Source organism: Zingiber officinale, chromosome 9B (genome assembly GCF_018446385.1).
Source record: "Zingiber officinale cultivar Zhangliang chromosome 9B, Zo_v1.1, whole genome shotgun sequence".
In the NCBI taxonomy this organism is placed as follows: Eukaryota; Viridiplantae; Streptophyta; class Magnoliopsida; order Zingiberales; family Zingiberaceae; genus Zingiber; species Zingiber officinale.
The window spans coordinates 49,367,583-49,378,306 of NC_056003.1; the positions used below are offsets into that span (position 1 = coordinate 49,367,583).

Consider the following 10,724-nt stretch of genomic DNA (forward strand, 5'->3'; position numbering starts at 1 on the left):
CCTACTTAGGGTTAAGGAAATCAAACCCTAAGTAACTCCTCAATTAATCCCTCACACGTGTATACCTAACCGAACCTCCACTTCTATCCCCGCGAAACTAGTCATACGACCTCCGAAAAACTCTAGAAAAATTTCTATAATTTCCTAAAATTTTCATAAGGTTATTTCACGATAGCCCTAAGATAAATTTGCATATCTTACATTCTCCCCCACTAATAAGAATTTGGTCCCCAAATTTACCACTACTAACCGACAGCAAGAAGTAGTAGATGACTTTATTTTAATTACTGAAATAAGCTTTACTCACCTCCAGTAAACAGGTGGGGGTAACTGGTCCGCATCTTATCTTCCAACTCCCAGGTGGCTTCTTCCTCTGAGTGATGCCGCCATCCGACCTTGACCAGCCGAATCGTCTTGTTCCGCAACCGGCGCTCTTTGCGGTCCAAAATCCGAACTGGAATCTCCTCATAAGAAATATCCGGCTGAAGTACAACTGATACACCGGTGAGAACATGCGAAGGGTGCGGTACATATCTCCTCAACATAGATACATGGAAAACATCATGCACCCCGGAAAGTGAAGGTGGTAGCGCCAGTCGATACGCTACCGCACCTATCCTCTCGAGAATTTGGAAGGGTCCAATATAGCGAGGTGCTAATTTTCCCTTCAATCCAAACCTTTTTACTCCTTTCGTAGGGGATACCCGTAAGAATACATGATCACCAACAGCAAACTCTAACGGTCTCCGTCTACGATCCGCATAACTCTTCTGCCGATCCTGAGCCTCTGACAGTCTGCGCCTGATAGTACGAACCATCTCTGCATCACGCTGAAGGCTCTGTGGTCCCAAAATCTGGGATTCCCCAACTTCCACCCATAGGGTGGGGGATCTACAGGCTCTGCCATACAACGCCTCATAAGGTGCCATCTGTATCGCTGAATGATAACTGTTGTTGTAGGCGAATTCCGCTAAATGTAAATGATCCTCCCAACTACCTCCGAAGTCTATGACGCATGATCGCAATAAATCCTCTAATGTCTGTATAGTACGCTCTGACTGACCGTCTGTCTGGGGGTGGAAAGCAGTACTGAATCGTAACTCTGTACCCATAGCCTGCAGTAAACTCTGCCAGAATCGCGAAGTAAATCGCGGATCTCTATCTGAAATAATACTGAGAGGTACACCATGGAGCCGGATAATCTCTCTACAATACAACCCCGCTAATCGATCCAATGACTCCGTCCTACGGATCGGAAGGAAATGAGCGGATTTGGTTAACCGATCAACGATTACCCAAATCGTGTCATGTGCTCGTCGGGTTCTGGGCAGTCCCACGACGAAATCCATCGTGATGTGTTCCCATTTCCATTCAGGTAGCTGAATCTTCTGTAGCAAACCAGCGGGTCTCTGATGTTCAGCCTTCACCTGCTGACATACAAGGCATCGAGCCACGAAATCTGCAATGTCCTTCTTCATGCCAGTCCACCAATAAGAACGCCTCAGATCCCTGTACATGCGGGTACCACCAGGATGAATCGCAAATCTGGACCGATGTGCCTCCTGAAGTAGGTCTTCTTTCACAGGAGGTGCTTCAGGAACACACAACCTCCCCTGGAAGTATAGAATCCCACTGTCATCGCAAGAGAACCCCGTCTGCTGTCCTGGGGTGATTTTGCTACACAACAACTGTAGATGCTGATCTGTAGCCTGGGCTTCTTTAATCCTCTCTACCATGGGTGACTGGGCAACCATAGATAACAGGATACCCCGCTCAGTCTGACCCTGCTCTACCAATCCCAACTCAGAAAATTTCTGAACCAGTTCAGTAACCAGCACACGGTGACAAGCTAGAACTCCTCGGGATTTTCTACTCAACGCATCAGCTACCACGTTGGCTTTCCCTGGGTGGTAGTTGATCGTACAGTCATAGTCCTTCAAGAATTCCATCCATCTACTGTGTCTTAAATTCAATTCTTTCTGAGTAGCAAGATACTTAAGACTCTTATGGTCTGTGAATATCTCGAAGGTGATCCCATATAGATGATGTCTCCATATTTTCAACGCATATATAATAGCTGCTAACTCCAGGTCATGCACCGGATAGTTCTTCTCATGCTCTTTCAACTGACGTGAGGCATAAGAAACTACCCGTCCATGCTGCATAAGTACTGCGCCTAACCCCTGCAATGATGCATCCGTATAAAGCACGAAACCATCATCTCCGGACGGAAGCACCAGTATCGGTGCAGAAATGAGTCTTCGCTTAAGTTCCTGGAAACTCGTCTCGCAAGACTTTGTCCAGCAAAACTTCACCCCTTTCCTGGTCAACTGAGTCAACGGCAGAGCTATGCTAGAGAAGCCCTCTACAAATCTGCGGTAATACCCTGCCAGACCAAGAAAGCTACGAATCTCCTGTACAGACTTTGGCTGCTCCCAACTGGTAACCGCCTCTATCTTTTGTGGGTCCACTGAAATACCACTGCTAGAAACAATATGTCCCAGAAAACCCACAGAAGATAACCAGAATGCACATTTGCTGAATTTTGCATAAAGACGCTCTCGCCGAAGCGTCTCCAATACTATACGAAGATGTCGCCCATGCTCTTCCTCGGATCGAGAATATATCAAAATATCATCGATGAACACAATCACAAACTGATCCAGGAACTCCAGAAATACCCTATTCATCAGGTCCATGAAAACTGCCGGAGCATTGGTAAGCCCAAATGGCATTACCAAGAACTCATAGTGTCCATATCGAGTACGGAAGGCTGTCTTCTGTATATCTGAATCTCTCACACTGAGCTGATGATAGCCAGAGCGCAGATCAATCTTTGAATACACACAGGTATTCTTGAGCTGATCGAATAGATCCTCTATACGCGGCAGTGGATATTTATTCTTAACAGTCACTGCGTTCAGCTGTCGATAGTCGATGCATAATCTCATCGATCCGTCCTTTTTCTTCACAAAGAGTACCGGAGCTCCCCATGGAGACACACTAGGACGGATAAACCCTCTATCCAGCAGCTCCTGTAGCTGTACCTTTAGCTCCTCCAACTCCTTAGGCGCCATGCGATATGGGGCCTTGGACACCGGTGCTGTCCCCGGAATCAACTCAATCGTGAACTCCACCTGCCTTTTCGGGGGCAAGCCGGGTAATTCTTCTGGAAATACCTCAGGGTACTCCTGTACTATAGGAATGTCAGATAACTGTGTGGTAGTATACTGATCAATCTTAATCATAGATAACAAATACCCCCGACATCCTTGAGACAATAATCGCTGAGCTTGCATCGCCGAGATGATAGAAATCCCCTCATCCTTGGTACCCATGAATACCCAGGATGGTAGACCCGGAGGTCTAAATGTAACCATTCTAGCGCTGCAGTCAACGGTAGCATAATGTCTGGCCAACCAGTCCATACCCAAAATGATGTCAAATTCTAGCATATCCAGAACCTGCAAGTCCACCGTAAGGGTCTGACTCTCGAAATCCAACGGACATTCTTTAATCTCTTGACTGATATCCAGTATCTCTCCCGAGGGTAAGGATACCGCCAATGAGTGAGTCCGACGAACAGGTAGTCTACAAATCTTACTCAGAAATGCCCGGGAAAAAAAAGAGTGGGAACTACCAGTATCAATCAACAATTCAGCAGGAAATGAATAAACAGTAATCATACCCCGAAAGACCGATCCCTCGGCCCGCTGTGCCTCCTCGCGAGTAATAGCATACACTCGTCCCACATCAGGGCATGACGGCGATACTCCAGTAGCAGTCTGAAACGGTGCCGGTGGAGTAGTGGTGAACTGCTGAGGCTGATGAGTGGTAGTATACTGCTGAGGCTGATGAGTGGTAGTATACTGCTGGGGCTGATGAGTAGGAGCATACTGCTGAGGCTGTACCACTGGAAAAGAGCTAGGCGGCGTCATAAGAGTCTGCGGTGCCGGATATGTCTGATGTGAAGAACCCGTAGAGGCATAATGTATAGCAACTGGTACCGCTGAGTGCTCGTGGCCCTGGATGTGATATACCTGTGCCTGAGGAGGTGGCACACGCTGCTGGTACGGAGCACTCTGTGTCCTCTGTGCGCTCTTCGACCGTCGCGTCTGAGTAGTACTGCTCCCCTGTGGAGTACTCTTAGCTGCCTCCATCTGTGCCTTCAGTGTGCAGTCTCGACTCACATGACCCGGAAGTTTACAATAGTAGCATACGTCCTGACCCATTGGACAATTAGGTTTAATATGCCCCTCAGTGCCACACCTGTAACATCTATACTCCCTGGAAGAATCCTTCTGAGAGGATTTAGATGAACCAGCTGATGACCGTCCTGTCTTCGCTGATCGATAAGACTCCCCCGGAGCAGTCTGGGATCCCTGCCATTTCTTCCGCTTTTTCTGACCCTTATTCTGTTGCCTTTGATTTGGAGTTGTATCCTGAGCCTTCTGTTTATCCTTTCCCCGCTCCTGAGAAACTTGCTGCTGTGTCATCTCGATCATCAATGCTCTGTCCAATGCCTCTCGGTAAGTGCTGGGAGTAAAACCCGACATCCTGATACGAATATACGCCGCAAGGCCCTGGGTAAACTGGTCTAACCGATCGCTGTCCTGAGCGACAAGCTGCGGGCAGTACTCAGCTAATCGGTTAAACTCTGCCTCATACTCCATCACCGATCTATCCCCTTGCTTAAGACTTAAGAATTCCTGTCGGCGGGCTATACGGTACGGAGCAGGAAAATACTGTCTCTCGAAGGCATCTCTGAATAAAGCCCAGGTAATACTCTGATCCCCGAAGAGTGACTTCTGCATCTTCCACCAAGTAACAGCCTGATCTCGGAGGTGATATGCAGCTAGTTCAGCTTTTTCTTCCTCTGTACATGATAAGTATCCGAAGGTATCCTCCACATTTCCCAACCAGGAACGAGCGACACTGGGGTCGGGAACACCATAGAATAGGGTAAAACGATCTTTCACCGATCGGGCCAGTAACGGAATCCGAGCCCTGTCCTTCGCCCAAGAAGTAGAAGTAGGAATAGGGGCTACCGGTGGTAAGGTGGGAGGAACCGCCTGAGGCTGAAAACCCGGATCTCTCGTGGGAATCTGAGGAGTCTATGCACGGCTGTCAATCTCAACCTCTGTAGGATCCCTAACAGAATCCTCCTCGTACTCCACTGGCTCAGCCTCTACCGACTCAATATGTGGTTTCCGGGGTCGACCCGGACCACGACGCGGACGAGGGGTCGTATCTCCGCGCTTCATCCCTGATATGAGCAACAAGGTAAGTCTACAACAATTTAATACGACAGTAATTTAACTTACTTCCTATAACTTGGAGGTATCCTGCCGCTGCCTGGTCCCAATGTCCGAACAGTCACATCGGAAAAATACGAGTCTCGAGTGCAAACCATCGTAAACATCGCAATCCTCGCGAAACTCGTAAATCTCGGAATCCTCGGAAAATCCACGACCCGAGAAATAGACCTCGTAACCTCAAAACCCGAAACACGTAAGATAGACTTCACAAGCCTTAAAACCCGAAAACGCTTTTACGTCTCGTAACCCCCAAAATCCAAAACATGCAAAATAGGTCTCGTAAAACCTCAAAATCCAAAACAGACGAAATAGGTCTCGAAAAACCATGCTCTGATACCACTAAATTGTCACGCCCCTGGGAAGTACCTCCCGAAAAATTTCGGAGACCTCCCCTGCACCGGGGACAATCTGAAACTTTCATACATGCAAAAATACGTCAGCCACATGCGGCTGGGATATATATGCAGAAAATAAACACAACCACGCAGTTGAATATGTGGCCCACACGGCTATATCAAAAAAAACTCAGCGGAAAACGAATATGAAACCCACATAATCGGAAGTCCACAAAAGACACACCACAGGTATAAGTCCACAATACACGTATCAAGTCATAGTATAAAATGACAACAACAAATCCATGAAACGTAGAATGCGAATAGTAAAAGACTAAAACCCGGTAAGAATCCTCGGATGTAACGCGGGAAGTGGGACCGGCTGGCAGCATACTCCAAGTAACTCCAATCAACTACCTACTACCTGAAAACATATCAGTATAGAAGGGGTGGTGAGTACAAAGAACTCAGCGGTAAGGACAGAATAAAGCATGGCAAGTGCATAACATAAGAATCAAAGGATACAGTCTCCATAACAAGAATAGAATCATGCTATCGAACATAACGCCTCTAGACATATCTAATACAAGGACTGTACATAAACATACCTGACTCAGTAGATACACATGCTCGACTAGTAGCAAAACTATGATACCAAATCAGGGAACTCACCAGACTAGCAACATATCAACTAGAGACACCTGTGCAAATATAGATACAACTGCATATACATGTAAAATAGATGACATGTATGCAGTATGACACCCAAATGCAACATACATAGCGCAAACAAATGCAACAGCACACAATCACATGCACTAATATCTACTAGGCATGTATGCAACAATATCTCCCCAGATGCACCGCGCATCATATGCAAAAGTGCATGCATGCCTCATGGTCACCCCCGCCACCTCTCTAGACACCACGACCCCTGTATGGCCGAGAGGCTTGGGTCCGTGACATACCGTACTAGCCTCCAGTACAAGCACCGCTATATGCGGTCAAGCGGACGGTCAGCTAAGTAGTTATATAACTACAGCTAAGGGTCCCCGACCACTCACAACTCAAGCCCTCGACCACTGACCCTCAAGACCCACTACTCCAGAGTGGTCGAGGCTGACAGTATAATCACCGAACGGCTGAGCAAGCGCGACAGGACTAGCTCCACTCCTATCTACCACTCTCCAAAAGTGGGTGAATGGCAGCTATAGACAACTGACGACCGTCTCACCACAAGGAAGACATCGGTCGTCAGTATGCAATGAATGATGACATGATGTGAATAGTCACAATATAAATACCATCATCCATAGTGTATCCCAACACCCCCAATAACCACCACAAACGTATACACCTACTCCAACACACAACGTGGTCAACCAGGTATACAACCCCCATACCACATACCCGTCCCATACACACTCGACATCAATATGCATGATAAACACGCTAATTGTACCAGTCAGACGACTCTATGATACTAACTCTATCAATACACATGCACAGAGTTCTGATACCAAGGGTGAGACTGTATCGAAGTAAAGATGATCATATCAAAGCTCAAATAGAAGGAGTCAAGCAGGAAATAAAACGAATATACAGATTTAAGGTAATGCAACCTAAGCATACAAAACGACCATGCTTTATAGTTCAAAGAACTAAGTAGGAGAAAAGGGAAGAAATACCCGCCTCGAGATACTCGTATCAACAGAACCACCCCACGTCACGCTGCCCGTATAGATCAAGGTCCTGTATCACACATTCCATAAAATATAATATATGTATACAAACAAATAAGTGAATCACCTATAAACAATTAACCAACTTTAAAAATCCTAATTAATACAATTACTACTCCCTTTCTTAAAACCCCTAACAGGAAGAAAAAGAACCCAATCACCACTAAATCTATTTCAGATTAGGTTAATTTACATGTTCAACTTCTAATTACCCGATATAACAAACCACACAACAGTTTATTTTGAAACCCAACACTGACAGCAATTAAAACCGCCTACTCTTAACCCTCTTAAAACTAATCCAAACAACTCACAACCCTTGTTGTTCCATCACAGATTTGGATCAAGGAAAACATCGACCCCATTAAATAGCATACATTGCACCTAACGCTTAGTTGGTGAAGAAGAACAAGAATTAGGCATTGTATCCTACCCCTGTCATCAGAAACCTACCCTCAACCGAACAGAACAGTCCAAAACACACTGCTTCCATCAATAATCCAGGTAAAGGAATGTACAGAACTACTGCAACTATTGTCAGATTAAGGGGATAGAACATGAACTAACCAGATATCAATTTCCTACCCGCAGTGAACTACCCAATGCATCAATCCCAACCGGATCAAAAGGAAACAGAAAAGAACTAGAAGATCTGTAAGAACAATTGCTCTCGTTACCTGCTTCCCCTTTAATTGTCGGAGATGATCACAGAACCGAATGAAGAAGATGATCCGATCGAGCTGGAGGCCGGAACCTAAACGCAGGTATTGTTCCTCATCAAGATCACTTGAATCAATACTAGAGAAGAGTAAAGGTCCGAATCCACGGCCAAAAACCAAAACACCTACCTCACGGTCGCGGCTAGGGCACGATCTGCTCTTGTCGACGAACCAAGAAAGAGATCGGGAAGAAGGCAGTGGATCTTACCTCACCCAATCGGCCAATGCTGGCCAGATCCAACGCCGGTGCCCTCGAGCTCTTTCCGACAGTAGGCGAAAACCCCAAATCAAAGCTCTGTCGCCGCGGTTCGCCGAGTCCAGAGGAGAAGGAAGGGTCAAAGAACGGAATAGTATCCCCTCCTCCTTAATACTCCAGGATCCCTCCTCACCGGTGCCTCCGAGAGAAGAAGAAGGAGAAGATCGCCGATGGTCGCGGCCGGCGTCGGCGTCGGGGAGGTCGCACGAGAGAGAAGGAGGAAAGAAAGAAATCGAGTCGGGCTTAGGGTTCGGGTGGGGAAATGAAACCTATTAATAGCACCTACTTAGGGTTAAGGAAATCAAACCCTAAGTAACTCCTCAATTAATCCCTCACACGTGTATACCTAACCGAACCTCCACTTCTATCCCCGCGAAACTAGTCATACGACCTCCGAAAAACTCTAGAAAAATTTCTATAATTTCCTAAAATTTTCATAAGGTTATTTCACGATAGCCCTAAGATAAATTTGCATATCTTACATTCTCCCCCACTAATAAGAATTTGGTCCCCAAATTTACCACTACTAACCGACAGCAAGAAGTAGTAGATGACTTTATTTTAATTACTGAAATAAGCTTTACTCACCTCCAGTAAACAGGTGGGGGTAACTGGTCCGCATCTTATCTTCCAACTCCCAGGTGGCTTCTTCCTCTGAGTGATGCCGCCATCCGACCTTGACCAGCCGAATCGTCTTGTTCCGCAACCGGCGCTCTTTGCGGTCCAAAATCCGAACTGGAATCTCCTCATAAGAAATATCCGGCTGAAGTACAACTGATACACCGGTGAGAACATGCGAAGGGTGCGGTACATATCTCCTCAACATAGATACATGGAAAACATCATGCACCCCGGAAAGTGAAGGTGGTAGCGCCAGTCGATACGCTACCGCACCTATCCTCTCGAGAATTTGGAAGGGTCCAATATAGCGAGGTGCTAATTTTCCCTTCAATCCAAACCTTTTTACTCCTTTCGTAGGGGATACCCGTAAGAATACATGATCACCAACAGCAAACTCTAACGGTCTCCGTCTACGATCCGCATAACTCTTCTGCCGATCCTGAGCCTCTGCCAGTCTGCGCCTGATAGTACGAACCATCTCTGCATCACGCTGAAGGCTCTGTGGTCCCAAAATCTGGGATTCCCCAACTTCCACCCATAGGGTGGGGGATCTACAGGCTCTGCCATACAACGCCTCATAAGGTGCCATCTGTATCGCTGAATGATAACTGTTGTTGTAGGCGAATTCCGCTAAATGTAAATGATCCTCCCAACTACCTCCGAAGTCTATGACGCATGATCGCAATAAATCCTCTAATGTCTGTATAGTACGCTCTGACTGACCGTCTGTCTGGGGGTGGAAAGCAGTACTGAATCGTAACTCTGTACCCATAGCCTGCAGTAAACTCTGCCAGAATCGCGAAGTAAATCGCGGATCTCTATCTGAAATAATACTGAGAGGTACACCATGGAGCCGGATAATCTCTCTACAATACAACCCCGCTAATCGATCCAATGACTCCGTCCTACGGATCGGAAGGAAATGAGCGGATTTGGTTAACCGATCAACGATTACCCAAATCGTATCATGTGCTTGTCGGGTTCTGGGCGGTCCCACGACGAAATCCATCGTGATGTGTTCCCATTTCCATTCTGGTAGCTGAATCTTCGTAGCAAACCAGCGGGTCTCGATGTTCAGCCTTCACCTGCTGACATACAAGGCATCGAGCCACGAAATCTGCAATGTCCTTCTTCATGCCAGTCCACCAATAAGAACGCCTCAGATCCCTGTACATGCGGGTACCACCAGGATGAATCGCAAATCTGGACCGATGTGCCTCCTGAAGTAGGTCTTCTTTCACAGGAGGTGCTTCAGGAACACACAACCTCCCCTGGAAGTATAGAATCCCACTGTCATCGCAAGAGAACCCCGTCTGCTGTCCTGGGGTGATTTTGCTACACAACAACTGTAGATGCTGATCTGTAGCCTGGGCTTCTTTAATCCTCTCTACCATGGGTGACTGGGCAACCATAGATAACAGGATACCCCGCTCAGTCTGACCCTGCTCTACCAATCCCAACTCAGAAAATTTCTGAACCAGTTCAGTAACCAGCACACGGTGACAAGCTAGAACTCCTCGGGATTTTCTACTCAACGCATCAGCTACCACGTTGGCTTTCCCTGGGTGGTAGTTGATCGTACAGTCATAGTCCTTCAAGAATTCCATCCATCTCCTCTGTCTTAAATTCAATTCTTTCTGAGTAGCTAGATACTTAAGACTCTTATGGTCTGTGAATATCTCGAAGGTGATCCCATATAGATGATGTCTCCATATTTTCAACGCATATATAAT

The 10,724-nt window shown here is 46.6% G+C and overlaps 1 protein-coding gene across 1 annotated transcript; it reads right to left on the reverse strand.

Moving 5' to 3' along the window:
• Positions 1 to 299: 299 nt before the first annotated feature.
• On the reverse strand, positions 300 to 9,469 carry LOC122022998. Its single transcript, XM_042581101.1, has 5 exons — positions 8,959 to 9,469; positions 5,139 to 5,266; positions 3,019 to 5,078; positions 570 to 2,946; positions 300 to 464 (listed from the first exon to the last, which is right to left on the reverse strand). Exons 1-5 carry the CDS (start codon positions 9,467 to 9,469, stop codon positions 300 to 302), a joined length of 5,241 nt encoding a protein of 1,746 aa, XP_042437035.1.
• Between the last annotated feature and the right edge of the window lie 1,255 nt (positions 9,470 to 10,724).

What these genes read in the sequence shown, in the direction of transcription:
- LOC122022998 (XM_042581101.1), bottom strand. Translation starts at nt 9,469, where the DNA reads ATGGTTCGTACTATCAGGCGCAGACTGGCAGAGGCTCAGGATCGGCAG. An exon ending in CCCCCACCTGTTTACTGGAG is followed by an intron (nt 5,267 to 8,958) that starts GTGAGTAAAGCT and finishes TGCTCATATCAG; the next exon opens with GGATGAAGCGCGGAGATACG. An exon ending in CAGGAGCTGCTGGATAGAGG is followed by an intron (nt 2,947 to 3,018) that starts GTTTATCCGTCC and finishes CGGATCGATGAG; the next exon opens with ATTATGCATCGACTATCGAC.